Source organism: Balaenoptera acutorostrata, chromosome 13, assembly GCF_949987535.1.
Source record: "Balaenoptera acutorostrata chromosome 13, mBalAcu1.1, whole genome shotgun sequence".
Lineage (NCBI taxonomy): Eukaryota > Metazoa > Chordata > Mammalia > Artiodactyla > Balaenopteridae > Balaenoptera > Balaenoptera acutorostrata.
The window spans coordinates 75,475,896-75,497,397 of record NC_080076.1 but is presented as its reverse complement, the minus strand read 5'-3'; the positions used below and the strand labels follow the sequence as shown (position 1 = coordinate 75,497,397).

The following is a 21,502-nucleotide window of genomic DNA, read 5'->3' as shown; positions in this document are numbered from 1 at the left end:
CGGGGGCCACTCTTCATCGCGGTGCGGGGACCTCTCTTCATCGCGGTGCGCGGGCCTTTCACTATCGCGGCCCCTCCCGTTGCGGGGCACAGGCTCCAGACGCGCAGGCTCAGTAGTTGTGGCTCACGGGCCCAGCCGCTCCGTGGCATGTGGGATCTTCCCAGACCAGGGCTCGAACCCGTGTCCCCTGCATTAGCAGGCAGATTCTCAACCACTGCGCCACCAGGGAAGCCCTACTTGTAGGATTTTAAACCACTTCTTTCTTACATGGTTCCATGCAATAACGTCAGGAATAATACCATATATTACGATTATTCCACAGGTATAACAACAGAACCTACAGGGTGGATGATATTACTTGGGAGAAGTCTCCCAGCTCTACATTTACAAGGTCGGATGGCAGTGAAACCTCCTTTGTAGACTATTACAGGGAGGTATGAAATTTTATTTCTTCAAACATATTTGTCTTAAAAATTTTCATATTATACAGTTAAGTATATTTCTCAAGTCTTATTTAGACACATATATATGTATTTGTATATATTCTCCTTTTGGGGTATTATAGCTTGGCTTATATCTATTATCCATGTATTTGAGTGTTTTGTGTATAGGGTAATGTCACATAATTAGAATGCCTCCAAGATGGCCCTCCCTGTCAGGCTTAGAAGTGGCTATGGTTGTTTTAAACATGTAGATGGATTGTTAGGTAGAAAATAAAACATGGTAAGACTTCAGAAATGAGAACTTTATGTAGGAGTTTCAGCCCTACAGAACTTGGTTCAAAAAGAAGAAAAAAATGACCAATTACAATCTGAGGTGATGTCTGTTACGTGCTAAATCTCATAATTCATGGATTCCTCTATTTATTTATTTATTTATTTTTGGCTGTGTTGGGTCTCCGTTGCTGTGCACAGGCCTTCTCTAGTTTCAGCGAGTAGGGGCTACTCTCATTGCGGTGCGCGGGCTTCTCATTGCAGTGGCTTAGTTGCTCTGCAGCATGTGGGATCTTCCTGGACCAGGGCTCGAACCCGTGTCCCCTGCATTGGCAGGCGGATTCTTAACCACTGTGCCACCAGGGAAGTCCCTCCTCTATTTTTAATTTGAGTGCTCACAAATAAACTCAGGCCAGTTGATGAGGTTGGTTTTCTAGCTTTAGCAGATGAGAGAAAGGTAATTAAAGGAATGGCAGATATTTGTGGCAAATGGAAAGAACTTATAAATGGATGATTTTCTTTAAAAAGCTTGTATTATGTTGGGACTCAAAACATAGCTACTTGGAACAATTGCAGGTACATAGCCCTCTGACAACCCTTCAAGGGAGGGTTATTATGACATTATCCTCATTTGTGTTTCACACTTATTGCTTGTTCATTCAATCCCAAAAGCATTTAGTGAGTGCCTACTGTATATCTTGGGTATACATTAGTAAGACAATTTAATTCTCAGCTCTCAAGGCACTTGCATTCTCATGGCAGACAGAGAGATGACAAACAAGACGAAAACTATTCTAATAGTTATAAGGGATATGGAGATAATTAAAATTGGGTGGTATTATGGAGAATGTCTGGTGGCTATTAGTCTGCAAGGTCATGGAAAGCTTCTCTGCGAAGCTGATATGTAAATGGCAGCAAGGAGCAAGCTAGGTGCGGATGAGGGAGAAGAGGTAGTACAAAGGCACTATTTTCAGGGTGGGCATGGTGTACCCAGAGCCCAAACTAGGCTGGACTGTTCTCTAGAGAAGTAAATTGGATTTTATTGTCAAGTCATATTATGTAGATATTTGTAAGATTTCTGTCTAATATACAGAGAATGGGCTGTATGGGGGTAAAAATGGGAGGCAGGGAAATCAGTGAGGAGGTTATTAAATCAGTTGACTTAAAAGATGATGGTGGCCTGGAGCAGGGTGGGAGAAGTAGGTGAAAATGGAGAGGACATAGTGAAGGCTTGGTTGTAATAAGTGAGGGGATTGTTCTGGGATGAGATAGGCACAGATGGAATTGCAAACTGAAATATCAGTAAGTTAATTTTAAAAGGTTTATTTCTGGCTTGAATAAAGTCTAATGAGAGTCAGGGAGACTCAGTGATCTCATCTGTTACCATTTTGTGGCTCTACCATCTCAACAAGAGGACTCCAAGGTTGTCATGTTAGAAGAAAAGAGGTAGAAGCAGCATACTGGCTCTTAGGTCCCTTAGACTGAAAGTGATAGGCTGATGCACTACTTTCACTCATATTTCTTTGTTAAAATTCAGTCCTACAGCCTGAACCTAACTAAGTGGACACTCTTTTCCTTCGTGTACAGATGTGGTGAGTTCATCATCTCTCTGCCAAAGGGTGTAAATAAAGTATGCTCTTTGGGCATGCCGATGAGTCTGGAGTCCCAGGGTGTAAAGCCTGGAGTTTTCATTTTGTGAATTATTAGCTCTTACCTAGTCCATGGATTTTGATATGCAGTCACCTAGGCAGAATATATAGATGACCAAGAGGATGAAGTATTTCAGGAAAGAAGGATATGCGTCTCTGTAAAATGTTAAGATGAGGTTAAATGAGAGTGTATACATATGCCCAAATTCACCAAACTGTACACATTATGGGCAGATTTTTGTATATAAATTATACCTCAATAGAGCTGGGGGAAAAATACACAATGAAGAGTATATTGAGTTTGATAGCATGGAGTTCACTGCCAAGAGCAAATTGTGTAATGGTGGGAATTGAAGTCCAGGTGGAAGGTACTGAAGGAAAGATTTAGCAACGTTTGCTGTAGAAGGGAAGAGAAATGTTATGTAGACGAAGGATTTTTTTAAGTTAGAGAATACTACAGTATGTGTTTATCCTGATATAAATTGTCCAATAGAGAAGGAGAAATTGTTAGTACAGAAGGCAAGATAAATGAGGGGTAATGATAGGAACAAAATCCCTGAAGGAAAGAAGAGGTTAGAATCCATAGCTGTGGTAGAGATTACGGACCCTTTTCTGGAGCAGGACACATCCTCCATAGTAATCGGAGGGCAAGAAGAACATACATATGTGTAGAGAGAAGGCAAACACTGGGCAGAATGTAAGTGTATTCCTGTCTGAATCTTCAGACATTCACTTCTCAGTGAAGTATGAAGCAAGATAATTGGCTGAGTTAGTTGATGGGCAGCGATGAGGGAGATGTATAGGAGGTTTGAGAAGAGATGAGAAAGTGTAAAATGTTGGTTTTTTCAATGGGTAGGAAGCATAACTAGGGAATCTGAACAGAACACCCCTTTTAGATTGTGGCAGACTAACTCTAGAACCAGTCAGCAGGGTTTGATTGTTGGTTGCATGGGCAGAACAGACAGCTGGGTTTTACCAGGGTTTGAGACTTGCCAATGTAGCATGATCAAGGCATAGTGAAGGAATGAATGGCATTTGTGAGGATGTGATTGTGACAGGCTATGGAATGCAAGCTGGGGAAGTAAGGGAGGTGAGGGTTTGAGAGAGTTAAGCACCTCTCTCCTTCTCAATTTATGTGTGCTGATTCCTCCACCTAGGCTGATGTTTGCCTGTTCAGCCTACTAATTTTACCTCAAAGATCTTTGACTAAGAAGAGCCGTTCTGGGTCCATCCATGTTGCTGCTAATGGCATTATTTCATTCTTTTTTATGGCTGAGTAATATTCGATTGTGTGTGTGTGTGTGTGTGTGTGTGTATACACCACATCTTCTTTATCCATTCACCTGTCGATGGACATATGGTATTACTTATATGTGCAATCTAAAATATGACACAAATGAACATATCTATGAAACAAACAGACTCACAGATACAGAGAATAGACTTGTGGTTTCCAAGTGGGAGGGAGTGGGGGAGGGAAAGATTGGGAATCTGGGATTAGCAGATGCAAACTATTATATATAGGATGGATCAACAACAAGGTCCTACTGTATAGCACAGGGAACTATATTCAATATCCTGTGATAAACCATAATGGAAAAGAATATGAAAAAGAATATACATATATATAACTGAGTCACTTTGCTATATAGCACAAATTAACATAATATTGTAAATCAACTATACTTCATAAAATTTTTTTAAAAAGAGCCATTCTGGATATCCCAACAGTACCCCCTCCCTCCCGTGCATACACTGACCTGCAACATCAGGCCTCTGTGAGGTCACGCTGTTCTGTTATGTACTTGTATTTCACAACACTTATCCCAATTTGTAATTATATATTTGGGTGATTTTTATTAATCTCTCCCCTCCCCAATAGACTACGAGTTTCATAGGACTAGGAGAGCTATAATTCTGCTCTTTGCAATACATATCTCTTACACTTTACACCATGACTGGCACATAGTAGCTCATACACATAGGTTGTAATAGATAATTCATGCATGTTAGCATCACAGAGTAGTGGGATTAGTAATAATTTGAGAGAGTGTGTCACATTAAGGCAAACTACCTTCTTGGCATGTGTTGATAGAGTCTTACATGTAAACATAAGAAAATGGTTCCAGCAGATTTACTTGAGTGAAATGGATGCGCTGAAATATTTGAATGACTATGGTAGTCTCAGGATGCCCTGGTAGGAATTGAGTCTCATAAGAGATGACAACTTGGTCGTAGGGTTGTAATGAGATCTGGGAAAAATTGCTGAATTCATAGATGAGGCATTAGAAAGTAAGCGCAATCCTAGCTTTCAAATAATGGAAATAGGGACAACAGAACTGATTTGTTTTTTGGACCTAAAACAAATAGACTGCAGGTTTTTTCTTCAGCAAAGATGGGTTGATTTGGGATCAGTGGAGAATTGCAATTTGGGGTCTGCAACCCTGGCGAGCCATGTGCAAGTCCCACTTGACGAGGAAAGGAGAACCCTTTTATAGAAGAGAAAAGGAAGTTGGAAGGGCTTTAGTAAACAAAGAGTCCATGGCTTTTCATTGGCCAAGGTCTTGCCAGGGAAGAAGAGAAGTCTTTCTTCTTCCTGTTGGGCTCTGCTATCATTGCAGGGTGTGAGAGCTCCCTCTCTGGTCTCCTGACTCTATTTAATTGAGGTTTGTTTATTTTTTACAAAAGCTATAAGAAATGGAAGTGTGATTTCCAAAGTTCTCTATAGGAGGAAGAGCAAGTCCAAAGCCTTTGATAAACTGGGTGATAGGAGTTGTGGATGAAGCTTAAAATGATGCCATGATTCTACATGCATGTATATACCTGCAAAAGTGCCCTCCTTAAAGAAGGGTCTAGGACAAGGAAATAGGGGGTGAACCTTAGCTGCCTTCAAATAACTACAGAGTGCTTGAAGGAAAAAAATATATAATCTGCAACAATAGCATGAGAATTAATAGTAGCCGCCCAGCTTGAAAAGAGCCATGAAACCTGGATTTGAAGTCTTCTTGCCCAAAGTTAGAACTCCTTTTGAAGCTCTCAGATGCTTAAATGACAGATGATACCAGAATTCATGTGGTTAACTTATTGATGAGGACCTTGCTAATAAGCAGCTTAGGAAGATCTACAAAGAATCTCCACTTTGTGTTGGGGAGTAAAGTCACTGTTGTACAAGAATTTGCTGCCTTAGGGATAGGAACTTCTGTATGTGATGTCTTAGAAGATGCCTTTCCCTACTGGAAGCAGAGACTAAGGGTTTAGGGGAAATAAAGCAGGAGGAATGTTGGGAATAGATCTGGAATTGCCACTCTAAAAAGTGGCCAGGTTTTTTTGTCCCCCATTAGTATAGGAATCCTCTTGAAAATTTTCAGTATGTTTTGGAAACTTTCAAGGCACTACTGTGGTGAGAAATACATAATCCAAGAGTCTCACCCATCTACATCTATAATAAAAAGGGTAGCACAATGATTCCATTATGTTTTGTGGGTGTTCTACTCTCCTTGGCCATCTATGTTTGTAAGTGATCCCTGGGACATCAAATTAAGAGAATATTAAGAGTGTTTTGGAGGCTCTCTTAAACTGGGGGAAACAATATCACCACACCTCTAGGCCTCCATTTGTGATCCGAAAATGCACTTTTGTACCTATTTATTTGATGTTACTAAGGTTTTGCTAATAGTCATGCCAGTGTTCGTTTTTCTGTTGAGCAGCAGTATGGTACAGTGGTCACTACCTTAAGTCAGCCACTTTTGATCACCAAGAACAAATGGAAAAAGAGCCGACAGGACACACTCCGTCAACCTATAATGCTGGTTCCTGAGCTATGCCACCTGACAGGTACTGTGGATTTATACCATCTTCATAAAAGACAGCCCTTCTTTAAAGTCACCAATATTACTTTACAGGATTTTCACAAGACTCCACATGACCCAGACTTGTTCTCTCTGATTTTCTTCTTCTTCCGGATACAACAGTTATGTCTTCTCTAATAGAAATCTATTCTTGCTTGTCTGGTGTATTATCTTTCGGATTTTTTTTTAAAGGCTTAACGGATGACCTGCGTAAAGACTACAGAAGGATGAGAGAGTTGTCCACCTATATGAGGATGGATCCAGGTAGAAGGCAGCGTAAATTGCTAACACTCATGGATGCTTTAAGAGAGTAAGTGCTGGGGCTTCCCTGGTGGCGCAGTGGTTGAGAATCTGCCTGCCAATGCAGGGGACACGGGTTCGAGCCCCGGTCTGGGAAGATCCCACATGCCACGGAGCAACTGGGCCCGTGAGCCACAATTACTGAGCCTGCGCGTCTGGAGCCTGTGCTCCGCAACAAGAGAGGCCGCGACAGTGAGAGGCCCGCGCACCGCGATGAAGAGTGGTCCCCACTCGCCGCAACTGGAGAAAGCCCTCGCACAGAAACGAAGACTCAACACAGTCATAAATAAATAAATAAAAGAATGTGAATTTCTTTTAAAAAAAAAAAAAAAGAGAGAGAGTAAGTGCTTGGCATTCCCTGGCTGTCCAGTGGTTAGGACTCCATGCTTTCACTGCTGAGGGCCTGGGTTCCATCCCTGGTCAGGAAACTAAGATCCTGCAAGCTGCACGGAGTAAGTGCTACTTTTCTGTGTGTGTGAAGTGGAGACCTGTGTGGATCACTTGGCATCTCAGATTCTTCAATTAAAAAGTGACGATTGGGAAGAAAGTGATATTTGGGGAGTGGGGAGGTGCAACTCTATTTTTTTCTGTCATTGCAGTGTTAGAGGAGGCTAAGAGGGGGTAAGAATGAAATAGATTCTAAGTGCCTGCACAAGTGTGAGAACAAAGACAAGATTGTTTGAGTTTTACGGAGTTTACCTGTAGCATCTTGACACAAAGCACTTTAGATGAGAGGAATACTGACTTGTGTTTTGCAAATGGATAATTGCCTTTGCGTATTTTCTTGGGTTTGAGCATGTGGAAATATTTTTTCTTTCAGAAATAATACTGTACAAAAGGAGCTTCGAGACTGGAATTTGGAACTTGAGATGGAGTTTTTATCCTTTTCTGGAAGAACTTTGCAAGATGTAAGAATTCACCAAGGAAGAAGAACTGTAAGACAGCTGCAGGATTGTCATGTTAGAGTTGGGTCAAATTAGTAACAACCTAAAGAGGAACTAACTCGGTCATGTCAATAACTATGACTGCTGTTTTCAGACTACCTGTCATTTCCATATGAGAGGACAAGCCATCATTCAATAAGAATGCATGTAACATGCTTGGCATAGAGTAAACTCTGTATATCTTTATTAGTATTGTGTACATTCTCTCATGGTAAAATGATCTTCCAAATGTATCCTTAAGAGTCAAATACCTAAAATCATAATAACCCAGAATAACCCATGGTATTCTAGTGTGACTAACCTATATCTTAAGGAAAAATAGCTAACATTAGACCAGATGCGAAAGACTACAATATACATAGATTTCCTTGGATTGCCTTTTTAAGTCAGCGTTTAATTCCACCCCCAGGATTCTCATCTCAATTGTTTGTGATTTCATAGATCCATGCACTTTGAATATCTGTCACATGCAATCTTATGTTACCTGTTCTTGCCCTTCAGCATTTTGAATGAGCATCATAATGACAGTAGAAAGCAAGTGGTTTGTTGATTTCTTAATTTTAATGGACCTTTACCTAGAATATAATGTGTTGGAGCTTTTCAGGATCAACTGACAAATGAGAATTTCATGTTTAGATTTCAGGTAAAACTCTGTCCAAGTTCTTACTCTGTATCTTGTGGGGAGGGGGAACAAGGGAGGGATTTACTTTTTTTTGCAAACATGTTTGAAAACATGTCAGATTTTATATTCATTAGTTATAATAAACTTATTTTTAAAGTACTTTAAAAAATCTTGTCATGACTGAAGTTTAAAATGGTAATGTTTCAATGGGAAATAGCACAGATTTACAATGGAAAGGATCTTAGATGATGTTGGTTTTCTTTTTTTTTTTAATGAAGTTTTATACCATGTCTTGAATTCTCCTCCAGTTTGACAACCATAATGCAGATTGGTCAAGAAACACAAGGGAGGTACCTGTACTTAGAGCAATGTCACTGGATCACTGGCGAATACTCTATACTAAGGGAAATTATGGAACAGCCCTTACCTTTCAGCAGAATCTACAGAAATTCACACCCAAAATGGGCATAACTGTCAGAAATGCAAAACTGTAAGTAGAGCAGAAATTATCTACAATTTCAAAATCGGTTGCTGGCAATTTGAAAGTGGAAAAACTTCTTAAATTGTAGGAATCCGTCACGTTATCCAAACTCTGAAAGTGTGTAAGCAAAAAAGTAAAGTCTGTTCTAGCCCACACATATTAAATGAGGCTTTTGTGATCTATGAATTTCTGGTTATTGGGCCACATCTTGAAGACATGAGAATTAGCAACTTGATGTGAGTGGACGGGGGAGGAGGGAATAGTAAAAACTAGTTTCCAGTCTTGTTTCCAAAAACTGAACTTGTTTTTGTCTTAAAAACCTTCAAATGAAATACTTACCTTGGCAGTTTATCTTGCCTTGTTTTATGTCATGCTTCATTGGCTGTATAAAATGTGACATGTTTCACTGTTCATTACTTTTGAAATATAGATGAAATACTTATTTTCTAGGCTTGAAGCAGATGATACAGTCCATTCTTATATAAGCACCTTAGAAAAACATGCTTCACAAAAAACACAGATAGTAAGTGTCTATTTGATGTGTGCCCCGTCCTTAGTGAGTTGCATTTGTATGTATTTTAGAATTTGGATGTTGCCATTGGTTTCCTAAACCAGCCAAAAAATATAAATTTACCCCTACAATGTAGCTGAATACAGACTTTGGGGTTTAAGCTACTACTTAATATCACCATGTTATGCTCATTCTTTTAGGCTTGAGGACTTAGAATTATTTTTTAAGTCTCAGATTAAAAAACACCATACAAATATTAAGTAATATGGATTATGGTAGGCACACATTCATCATTTCTCTCTCCAGCTGTAACCTGCAAAGTCTATGATCTGTTCTCTTCCAGTAAGTGTTCTTTCGTCTGGTATTTCTCATGGAATTTTTCCTTTCTCCCATCTGTTGTCACTATGTTGTATCTGAATTACTAAAGCAACATCTTTCTTCCTTCCTTGGTTTCTTTCCCCAAACTCATCTCCCATTCTTCCTTCATCATCCAGGATGCTCTTTATATCTGTCTATCTACCTACCTACCTATCTATCTAATCTATCTATCTTGGCAGCACCGGGTCTTAGTTGCGGCATGTGGGCTTCTTAGTTGCGGCATGCAGGATCTTTTAGTCGCAGCATGTGGACTCTTAGTTGTGGCATGCGGGATCCAGTTCCCCAACCAGGGATCGAACCTGGGCCCCCTGCATTGGGAGCGTGGAGTCTTACCCACTGGACCACCAGGGAAGTCCCCAGGATGCTCTTTAAAGGGATCTTTGTTTCTTGATCCTGAAACCAGGATATTCCTCCTATTGTCTTTTCCATAGAGCCTAGACTTTTCTCTCCTTTCAGCTTCTACCAAGCAACCCTATAGGCTACTCTGAAGGATACCTTCTGTGAGCCATTATTATACTCAAATGAAATCTTACTTTTGAAATCCTGTTCTTAAATCTGTGTCTTGCTTCCTGTTACTTTGATTGAATGCCATGCTTCATGCTTCTCTGGTGTTGTAGCCTTAAATGCTCAGCTAGGTCAAGGAAGCTTCCGGTGGGACTCAGCAAAGCATCACATGTTAGAATGGAGTTGAAGAGGCCTTGGTGGTGGTTTGCATCCCAACTCATGACATGACTTTCTTTGTTCATTTAGCATCTGCCTGGAAAATGAAAGACTGCCTTTCTAATTGTGGGAATTTCTCTTAAGAAAGTATCTGAAACATGAATGGGAACTTGCCCCACTTTTACTAATTTATCCTAGTTTTTCTTTTTGGAACAGTATCTTTTATTCAAGTCAGTCCCTTAAATATTTTAAGGTGTCTTTTCAAATGGTGGGGAGAGCATGCCTACAATCTTATGCATTCCAAACAACTGGGAATGACCAATAAAATAGGAACTGGAAATTATGTGTAAAACATCTTTTGGCACAAAAGTAAGTCTCCCTAGACCAGGAACAGAGGGGAATTCTCATATATGAGCAGGGGTGAAGCCATGTGGCTCACAAATTTCAAAGGCTGTGTGGCGCTGGGTGGGGGCCAGAACCAGGCTGTGTAAGGTAATCCACTGAATGTGATGGGAAGACATCAAGTCACATATTTATGTTATATCTCAAATTAAACATTAACTTCCCAAATATTAATATGAATTGGTGGTAACACTACCAAGAGTTCATAAGTACTCACATAGTTTGGGAATAATAAAGAATTTAATTCCTATAAACGTGTTAGCTGGTGGAGTAAGGCAGAAATAGAGGAAATAAAAGCATATTTAAACTATAGACTTTTTTAAACCAGGAAGGAAAAGCAATCTAGTACTGCATTAATAATTTAAGGCTAAAAGAATAAAAATAGTCATCTTACACATAATATTAATAACCTATTCCTCAAAATCAGATATTGGCAGTAAAAATGGCAACTGTGAACACAGTCCCTGTTATTTTAGAGAATCTTTTACAACTTTTCTGTTTAAGAATGAGTACACACCAATCCAATCTAAAATCTCCACTATCTATTTTCCTGAATATTTTTAAACTTTTTTCTTTTCACTTTATATTTTCAGACTTATAGGAAGAGTTGCAAAGACAGTACAAATCTCTCTATAACCATCATCCAGATTTCCCAACCAGTAAATTTTATCACATTCCTATAATCATTCTCTCTCCCTCTTTATATTTACCTACATATAATCATTCTTTCCTTCTCACTATATATAGATATATATGTATATATATACCTGTGTCATTATTCATAGTAGTTACATGTGTGTATATATGTTTTTTCCTGAGCCATTTATCTGATCTACACCCCTAATCCAAATTCTTCCAATCGTTCCCTTTTATAGCAAAATAAATTCTTCGTCTGGTCCATCAAGGGTCACCTGAGGCATCTAACCATCAGGCTTTTTCCGTCTTCTTTTAATCTGGGAAGTATCTTCAATCTGTCTTTGGGTTTTATGGCCTTGACATTTTAGAAGTGTACTGGCCAGTAATTTTATAGAACAATCCTCAATATAGGTTTGCCCATTTCCTCATGACTAGATTCAGGTCATGCATTCTTGCAGAATATCACAGAAGTATTCTATGGTTTACTAAATCCATCATATTGGGAAGCCCATGATGTTGATTTAACTGGTCATTTTTTTTTTGCTATTCATGGTTTAAGTCATCAGATCTCCATGTAATAATTTTTTTATTATTATTAGAGTTTAGTTGATTTACAACGTTGTGTTAGTTTCTGCTGTATTAACTGGTCATTGTAATTTAGCTCATATGATTAAGTTGAGGTCTGGTAGGTTTCACCATTATAAAGTTAGTGTTTTATCCCTTTGTAATTGATTAAATTTATTATGGCACGACACTTCGAGACTATGCAAATGTTCTGTTTCTCACTGAAGTTTCACTCATTAATTTTAGCATCCATTGAGGATTCTTGTCTGAAACAGTTGTTAACATGGTGTCACCAAATAGTGATGTCTATGCTTCCAATATCCCTTCTATATTTATTAGTTGGTATTTTATTATAAGGAAGAGCTCTTCATTCTTGTGTAAACACACTCATGGATTCTTATTTAGTGGATCATAATCTTTTAATCTCATTGGATGCTCACTTTGTCCCCTTCACACTCACTATCCTACAAATGAAACTACTTCCCTGCCTTCTTATCACCGTAGCTTAATGTTGTCTCTTCTTGAACTTTACCTAAAGAGCCATATGCTTTCAGTCTTGTGTTCGTTTTTCTTTGGCTCAGCATTGAGGTTTATCTTTGTTGGGTGTAGCTGTAGTTTTTTATTCTCTTGTTCAAGATGGTAACCCATTGTTTTTAACTTAATGCATCCTATTGTCAAACATTTGGGATATTTGTAGTTTTGCTATTACTTAAGCACTGTCATGACTACTTTTGTACTTGTCTTTCGTGCTCATATGTATGCATTTCTGTTGGGATGCACCTGGGAGAAGAATGTTCCTTTGTCACTAGATGCTGCTAATCAGATTTCCTTAATGGCTGTACCAAGGTGGTACACACCCACCATCAGCTGGAACATTCTCATAGCTTCATGTCTTTAAAGCATAGTATTATAAATCTAATCTGTTTAGAGTGGTAGGCTCAAGATTTAACTCGAGTACCCTTTCCTTGGCAGGACCTGGTCTTTAATTTCTGTCCTTCTCCCTCTTTGAGGAGAGGTTGTTAGTCTTTTCAGAGCCTCCCAACCTCTCAGCCATGTTTACTGGGATGGGCAGATACCTCAGGAGAGAACGCAGCCTCAGTTGCTGGGATCACCTCTCTGGGTCCCTACTTCTCTCCTGTCTTAACCCTATCATTCTTTATTGCCTTGTTAAACTGGCTGAGCCTGAAACAGGCAGGTTTCTATATCTTCATCAGCTTGAATAGCTCTTAAGAGGAGACAGGTCCATGCTATTCCAGAAGCTGAAATTTTAGGAGACAATATTAGCTGACCACTCTCAGGAAAGTCAGATCAGCAGATTTAAAAAAACAGAATCTAGAAGATTTTAAACTTGTACCTAAAAGCTTGACCTACTAACCTACTAACATATATATATATATATATATATATATATATATATATATATATATATATGAGAGAGAGAGAAAGGGAGGAGGGAAAGAGAGGGAGATGTGTGCGTGCGTGTGTGCGTGTGCATATGCATGTATAAAATATGGACCCAAAAGATCAGGTGCTCTTTAAAAGTGCATCTGTAAGTTCGTTTTGTCCTTGTCTTCAACTGACCACACTGGGCTTGGAGAAACCTAGGCAAATAATGAAGGACCAGGATCCTATCGACCACATACACTGACCACAGTACATTACAATTAGAAATCATTAAACCACGTACACCTGAAGAAACCATTATTTTTTTAAGTAACAGTGATATTAGAGAGAATAATGGAAATTTATTAAACTTTTAGAACCGAGGGACTATATAAGTAAGTACTAGGCATCAAAACGTGGGTGACACAGCAAACTAGAAATGAGACCTACAGCCCTTGATGAATACACTGGGAATGAAGTCTAGATTTTAATGCATCAAGAACCAAGTCAACCAAAGTAAAATAGAATGAAATCAACAGTAAAAAGAGAAACTAAATAGAAAACAATCTGCAAATAAATCTAAAGCTTTGGAAACGCTGAAATTTGATACTGTCAAGAATAATGAAAAAGAGTAAGGCTCAACAACACTAGGAAAAATAGAGTTCATTATTAGAGATTCGCTGGTGGTTAAAGAAATATTAGGAGAACACCATGGGCTAGAGTGGGCCAGTAAGTTTGAAATAGGTTGTTTCTATTTTTCTAAAAACTGGTTAGTGTGGTGAATTACAGTGTGGTGAATATTTCTTAGTCCACGCAGGTAATGCATTTAATAAAATCTCATACTTTTTCATGTGAAAAGAAAAACTCACTTAATCTACAATGAGAAAAGTATTACCCTAATCTGATAAAGAACGTCTGCCAAAAACTTCTAGAAGCATCATTGTTAAAAAGAATATACTGGGGCTTCCCAGGTGGCGCAGTGGTTGAGAGTCTGCCTGCTGATGCAGGGGACACGGGTTCGAGCCCTGGCCTGGGAAGATCCCACATGCCGCAGAGCGGCTGGGCCCGTGAGCCACAACTGCTGAGCCTGCGCATCTGGAGCCTGTGCTCCGCAACGAGAGAGGCCGCGACGGTGAGAGGCCCGCGCATCGCGATGAAGAGTGGCCCCCGCTTGCCACAACTGGAGAAAGCCCTCGCACAGAAACGAAGACCCAACACAGCCAAAATCAATCAATCAATCAATCAATCAAACATACGCATCTGATTCAAGATCCTCATTAAAAAAAAAAAAAAAAAGAATATACTGATGATTTTTCCCATTAGTCAGAAACAAGCCAAGCGGTAGCCTCTCTTCCTAACGGCTCAGTGTCCTACTGGAGGTCCTGGTGAGGGCTTGGAAACTTGCTCTGCTGCTTGTGAATCAGGCAGTTTCCATAACAACCCCCAAACTTGTTTGCTGGTGGGGGCAGATAACAGTATTTATCTCAGTGGATTGGTGAGAGAATTAACTGAATCAAGTAAAATGCTTGGCAAGTGCCCCACACAGAGCGATCATCCCATCAACGGTGACTGTCCTGAGGACGGTATAGTTCAGTCTGTTTTTAACCCATCCATGTTGACTTCATGATAGACTTCTGGAAATGGAACGATTCCTGGGAATGGAATGACTAGGATGAAAGGGTTTTGCAAGTTTCAAGGATCGATGCATATTGCCAAATGCCTGTCTCGCAGCCTGTCTCTTCCAAACACTCATACTCACACTTGTTGAATACAGTGTGATTCTAGACCCTTCGCCCTCATGGATTCAGATATCTGTTTAATAAATAGTCTTTACTTTGTCAGTGCTCCAACTATATAGCTTCCTCGACACGCATCCATTTCTCACATCGCTGTGTTCTTGCATCTTGGGGAATGTCATGTTTGCTTTCTTTCAAGGTCCTTTTCTTGCTGCCCACTGAAAATAAAGAAATTTATGATGGCATAAAAAGACATGTGTGTGTCAATTACCTGATTCCAAGCCAGTGTGTGTTGAAAAGGACCTTAGAGAGACCCAAGATGCTGCTGACCATCGCTACAAAGATTGCCTTGTAGATGAACTGCAAGCTAGGAGGTGCCCTCTGGAAGGTGGATATAGAAGTACGTGGGGATTTTGTTGCCTTCTCTTGCTTCCATCTGTCTTTGGTAGAATTTGTTAAGGTCCTATTTAATTGGAAATTTGCTTTGTGTTCTAACTCAATCTGCTACCTTGTTTAAAATTTAAGTTGCAGAATGCAATGTTCATTGGTATCGATTGTTTCCACGGTATTGTACATCAACGGAAGTCAGTCGCAGGATTTGTGGCAAGCATCGATCCAGACTTGACGCAGTGGGTAAGCTTTGGCAGACAGTGTTTAGTGGGGAGCTATCTGGAGGCCAGATAGGAGAGGCGGACCTAACACACATTGATGGCAAGCTCCATGGACAAGTTTTTCTTAGTGATGTGCTCTCCTGATCTGGCAAAGTTAGGCTCCCAGAACATTTTGTATGGAAGCCTCTGATCATTCTCTATTGCTGCCTAACAACTACGACAAAATGTGGCAGCTTAAGACAACACTCACATGACCACGGACAGTCCTGTGGGTCAGATGTTGGGCACTGCGTGGCTCTCAGGGCCTTACAAGGCCGAGATTTTGTTTGTTTTTTTGGCTGCACTGCGCAGTATGCGGGATCTTAGTTCCCCGACCAGGGATCGAACCCATGCCCCCTGCGGAGGAAGTGCAGATTCTTAAACACTGGACCACCAGGGAAGTCCCAAGGCTGAGTTAAGTGTCACATAAGCCACATTCTCACCTGGAGGCTTGGGATCCTCTTCCCAGCATACGTCGATGTGGCAGAGCCAATTTTCTTGTGATTGTGGGACAGAGGACCCCACTTCCTTGCTGGCTGTCACCTACAGCTAGTCTCAGCTTCTAGAGTTTCATCCACGTTCCTTCTGATGTGCTCCCCGCCTCCCCTCCAACTTCCAACCCGCCAATTCACACTGTGTTCTTGTTCTCTTTTGAATCTCTCCATCTTCCTCTTCTGTCATCAGCCAAAGAAAACTCGCTGATTTTAAAGGAGCTCATGAGGTCGGATGTCATCCATCTGGAGACTCTCCTTATCTTAAAGTCAACTGTGCCATATAACATCATCACAGGGGCCAGATCTCACTATGTTCACAAGTTCCAAGGATGAGGACAAGTAGAATTCTGCCAACCGCAGGATTTGATCAGTGAGTCTCTGCATAGGGACACATGAGGAAGCACTTAGGATATACGTGGGTGAAGACACATATGGGAACATACCCAGTGGCCTGTAGGTATAATAAGATCTTGTCTTCATACATTTGTATATAATGTACCTGAATAAGGAGATGTGCTTCTATATCCTATGATTCTCCTTTTCTCCAGGGACCTTTTATTTTCTGTGCGTAGAGTAGAAAATAAAACCCATAGTGCAGATGGGTTTGCATATTCTTCTCTTGTGCATTATGGTATGTGGGACAGTCACAAACCACCACTATGTTCAATGCTGTTTGTGGCCCACTAGGTATAATTCCACAGTATCCTTTAAGGATCTTTTTCTTCCAGTCATACTCTAAATAGAGTAACATGGATTTACTCTGCCTTTTTTAGTAGAAAATGTTGTGATAATAGGTAAAAAGTTAAGCTTGCATTCATGCAATAGATATTTTTGAGCACTTGCTATGTGTAAATACTGAGAATGCAGCAGTGGAAATGTAAAGCCAAAATATCTGATCCCATCCATTGGAGTACAGATTCAGATGAAGAGGCAAACATACATCATACCCTATCAGGTCATCCTAATACTCTGAAGTAAACAAAAACGCAATAAGGGGATAGAAACTCGAGACAAACAGGTGATTTTACTTGATACGCTGAGCAGTGGTCACAATATCTATTACTGTTTTGAAGCAAACTGCTCCCTCCAAAGCAGATTCATATGGATGAACCATTGTTTACGACATTGAACTAGAAGTAGGAGTCTCCAGAAAAACACTGGGTTTGCACTTTGTGGAATTCCCCAAGAGCTGAAACAATATGAGTCATATGTATTCAAAGCATGTATAATTTGTAGTTAATGTTAACAAATGTTTCCATTCTATCTTACTCTTTGTGTGCATTCAAAATGTTACAAAATGCCTAAGATATGTGAAGAGACCAATACTTGGATCTCTGCAGCCCGATGAAGAATGGATCTTTAATTGGATCCTCAACTACTGATAGTGAATTTTTTTTTTTGGTCATAGATTAATTTCATCATTTTGATTCTGAATTAATCTTGTTTTCCAAACTAATGGCTTATTTTTCTCCATACAGGTGGTTCTCTCAATGCATCACCCAGCAATCGGGGCAGGAGCTTGTCAATGGGCTGACAACCTGCTTGCATAGTCAGTGCCTGGTGGAGGCTGGAGGGCTTGAGTCTATACTGGTGGAGATACTGCCCCCCACCTGGGACATCTGGCAATGAGTGAAGACACTTTTGGTTGTCACAGTGGGGATAGAGGTGCTATTGGCATCTAGTGGACAGAAGTTTAGGGATGCTGTTAAATGTCTTACCATGCATGGGACAGCAACACTCCCTGCCCCTGACCACCACAAACAATTATCTGGCTCAAAATTTTCATACTCTTGTTAAGTATGGACTAGACTGAGGACTTAAGCAGTGTCCTGAAAGCTACCATGTTGACAAATGAACACAGAAGTTGTCAAAAACAGTGGCCACTTTGTTCCAAGTTATGGTTTATTTATATGTGTTTCTGACTTCCTTTCAGCTGCCTTGAAGCTCTGGTATGAACAAAATTCATCTCTGCCACATTCTATCATTGGGTATCGAGATGGAGTGGGAGAAGGACAGCTTCAAGCACTGATTGACCAAGAACTAAAACAGATGGAGTCCTACTTAGAAAATGCTTACAGAGGACAAAGGTGGGTATATTACTCATGAAGTGCAGATTTTGTAAGCTTTACATTTTAGTTTCCAGGGGCAGGGGGGAAATATCTACAACAACTGTGATGTGTGAATTGGAAAGCTGGATACAGAGAGCTTCAGTGGATGGGTGGGGAGAAAAAAACAGACCCTTCCCCCTTTGTGTTCCATGCCCACATCAGAGGAGAAAGCAGAACTGAAGCCTTGCATAGCAGGTTGTTTCCCCATATGGAACCCCATGATTCTTTCTTTTTCTAATCTCCTTCCAAACCTTGATGGAGGAGGGCTTGCTAACCTCAGATATTCCTAAAAGTCCATGAACATAGCCTGTCAATGGTTTGTACTTATCCAGCTCCTTTATCCTGGAGTTCTGTTCGTCCCAGGACTGGGGATTCCTCTCAGTTCCCTTCTCTGGCCTCACCTGTTTGTCAGTGAAGCCTGGTGCCCAGCACAGACAGTACAAGTAATCTTGACCTTGGGAGGAAGGGACCCTTCCCCTAGGATCTGAATGGCTATGAATAGAAACCTCCTCCTTTACTTCCTGAATCAGGCTCTTGGAGCTAAGACAGTAAAATTGGGGTGTGTGGAGAGCTACCATCTGCAGACTCCTTTTAATGGCTCCTACTTGTGGGCTGTTTTCGACACTCTGAATGCTTCTGAGCTAAGGCAGAGCAACCAGAGTGACACTGATCATAATCTTTTAAGTGTCAGACTAACTTTCATCGTGGTGAAGAAACGAATAAACACCAGATTTTTTATTGAAAAGGATGAGGGAAGACTTGACAATCCATCTCCAGGAACGGTTATTGATTTAGAGGTGACTAGGACGGAACGGTAAGCCATCTTTCTTTATTTTAAAGATTCCTTTTTATTCAAATAGTAACAGAATTTTTTAAGGTTTGCATGATTTGCACGAGAAAGGAAGAATTGACCTAAAGAAGGTTAAAAATGGTAGATATGTTAGATAATTTTTTCTGTCTTCAGTCATTTTGTTTCTCAGAGAATTTTAAAAACAGACAAATATTTATTGATCGTTCTAAGATGATTCAGTTGTTAGGAAGAAGGCTAGAACTTCTGGTTAACTTTAGACTTGTAAAGTGAATTATGCAAATGAGAAAGTTATGCAAAACCACAGCAAGAAATAAAACAGGACATTCATACCAACAGATAGGGAGAAATGAATTAAATTTGAAGAAAGACAGAAACACTGATTTTTCTAGTAGAAGGCATGAAAGGATTGAAGAAAATAAAGCAAATGAAAAGTACAATTAACAAAGTGTAACATAAAATGATATAAACATTCAATATTTACAATAAATTGGTTAACCTTACCACTTATATAATTTAGGGAGTTTGAATATATTCTGGTGATTTGCAGGGATGGATATTCCCATCTTTCCCTGAATCTCTGAATCACATTACCTATGACCATGTCTAACGTGCTAATTTGATGTTTGCTGCCTCTAGGCATCAGTGCATATGCTTTTGAGTTTAAATCCCATGAGCGTTATTAATTGTCAATGATTTCACTGTCCTTTGTAGATTTGCTTTAGCAAATCATTGCTCAACAGTTAGCCAGGCTTCTAAATAAAAAGGAAACTCTGTATCATGGATTTCTGTAAATTGTTACTTCAGAGACTAGGTTTGCTACACTGTTTTTCTTCTAAAATAAGCTTGATACCAATTATGTTCTATAATTCTAGGTATGACTTTTTTATTGTGAGTCAGTCTGTGAAAGAAGGCACTGGCACTGTCACTCCCACTCATTATAATGTCATCCATGACACGCTTTACTTGAGCCCAGATGCAGTACAGAGTCAAACTTACAAACTATGCCACATGTATTACAATTTTTCAGTAAGTATTTTTTTTCTTTAATTTGGTAATGTGCATCTGTTAATCCCATACTCCTACTTTATCCCTCCCCCCTGCACTTTCTCATTTGGTAACCATAGGTTTGTTTTCTGTGTCTGTGAGTCTGTTTCTGCTTTGTAAATAAAAATAAGTTCATTTGTATGCTATTTTTTAGATTCTACATGTAAGTGATATCAAATAATATTTGTCTCTGATTTACTTCACTTAGTATGATAATCTCTAGGTCCATCCATGTTGCTGCAAATGGCATTATTTCATTCTTAATGAATGAGTACTATTGTATACACATACCACATCTTTGTCCATTCATCTGCTGATGGACATTTAGGTTGCTTCTGTGTCTTGGCTATTGTAAATAGTGCTGCTACGAACATTGGGGTGCATGTATATTTTTGAAATAGAGCTTTCATCTTTTCTGGATATACGCCCAGGAGTGGGATTGCTGGGTCATATGGTAGCTCTGTTTTTAGTTTTAAGGAGCCTCCATACTGTTCTCCATATGAACATGGTTATGGTACCATGAATATGGTAAGTATTTTTTGATACTAATTTTCCTTCAGATCTGTGAAATTGTTCAAAATTGAATCTACTTTTTGAACCTTGGATATCTATAAAAATTTAAACTTAGGGAAAGCAGACATAAAAGTAAAACAATCTTTTTGGTTGATCTTTCTCCTAAAGGGTATTATCCGAGTTCCTGCTCCTTGCCATTATGCCCATAAGCTGGCTTACCTGGTGGGCCAGAGTCTTCACCAAGAACCACATGAATCTCTGTCAAAACGTCTCTTTTACCTTTAACATAGAGAAGAAAGCATGATGGGATGTTGAAAACCACAATTTGTAAACTTATTTTCTCATTCTGCATCTGTACATCTTAAATTTTTTCCTAGATGCACAATCAGAATTTAAAACCATTCTTGACTGGACATGGACGAGACTCCAAGTGTGTTATGCTATTTTCAATACTACCACTAACTTAACATGAGGCTTCTCTTCTCCAGGCGGGAGAACTGACAGTGAGAGTTTTGTTTTACAGTTTACCTCTCAAATGTGTTACAAGGACTTTATGATTAAACATGCCTGAATATTCTGTACTCCAAGCAATGCTGCTCTAATTGTAAAGGTTGGGGGACTTCCCTGGTGGTGCAGTGGTTAAGAATCCGCCTGCCAATGCAAGAGACATGGGTTCGAGCCCTGGTCCAGGAAGATCCCACATGCCACGGAACAACTAAGCCCATGCGCCACAACTACTGAGCCTGTGCTCTAGATCCCATGAGCCACAACTACTGAGCCCACATGCCACAACTACTGAAGCCCACGTACTCTAGGGCCCTGCCCCGTAACAGGAGAAGCCACCGCAATGAGAAGCCCATGCACCACAATGAAGAGTAGCCCCTGCTCGCCACAACTAGAGAAAAGCCTGCACGCACCAATGAAGACCCAAAGCAGCCAAAAATTAATTAATTAAAAAAAAAAGTTGGGCATTAGTCACATGGAGAATATATATATCTATGAACAAGTAAATTCTACTTGGAAAATCATACCTACTTTAGTTTTGTAACATCCTT

The 21,502-nt window shown here is 39.8% G+C and overlaps 1 protein-coding gene across 1 annotated transcript in view; it reads left to right on the top strand.

Moving 5' to 3' along the window:
* PIWIL3 (piwi like RNA-mediated gene silencing 3) overlaps positions 1–20,732 on the top strand; it is a 30,952-nt gene extending 10,220 nt beyond the window's left edge. The window contains 13 exon segments of the mRNA XM_028166170.2: positions 323–434; positions 6,070–6,196; positions 6,403–6,520; positions 7,331–7,469; positions 8,385–8,566; positions 9,008–9,080; positions 15,027–15,227; positions 15,353–15,456; positions 17,450–17,520; positions 17,905–18,058; positions 18,765–18,893; positions 19,763–19,916; positions 20,616–20,732. Of these exon segments, the coding sequence (XP_028021971.1) occupies positions 323–434; positions 6,070–6,196; positions 6,403–6,520; positions 7,331–7,469; positions 8,385–8,566; positions 9,008–9,080; positions 15,027–15,227; positions 15,353–15,456; positions 17,450–17,520; positions 17,905–18,058; positions 18,765–18,893; positions 19,763–19,916; positions 20,616–20,732 (1,681 nt within the window).
* Positions 20,733–21,502: the final 770 nt, after the last annotated feature.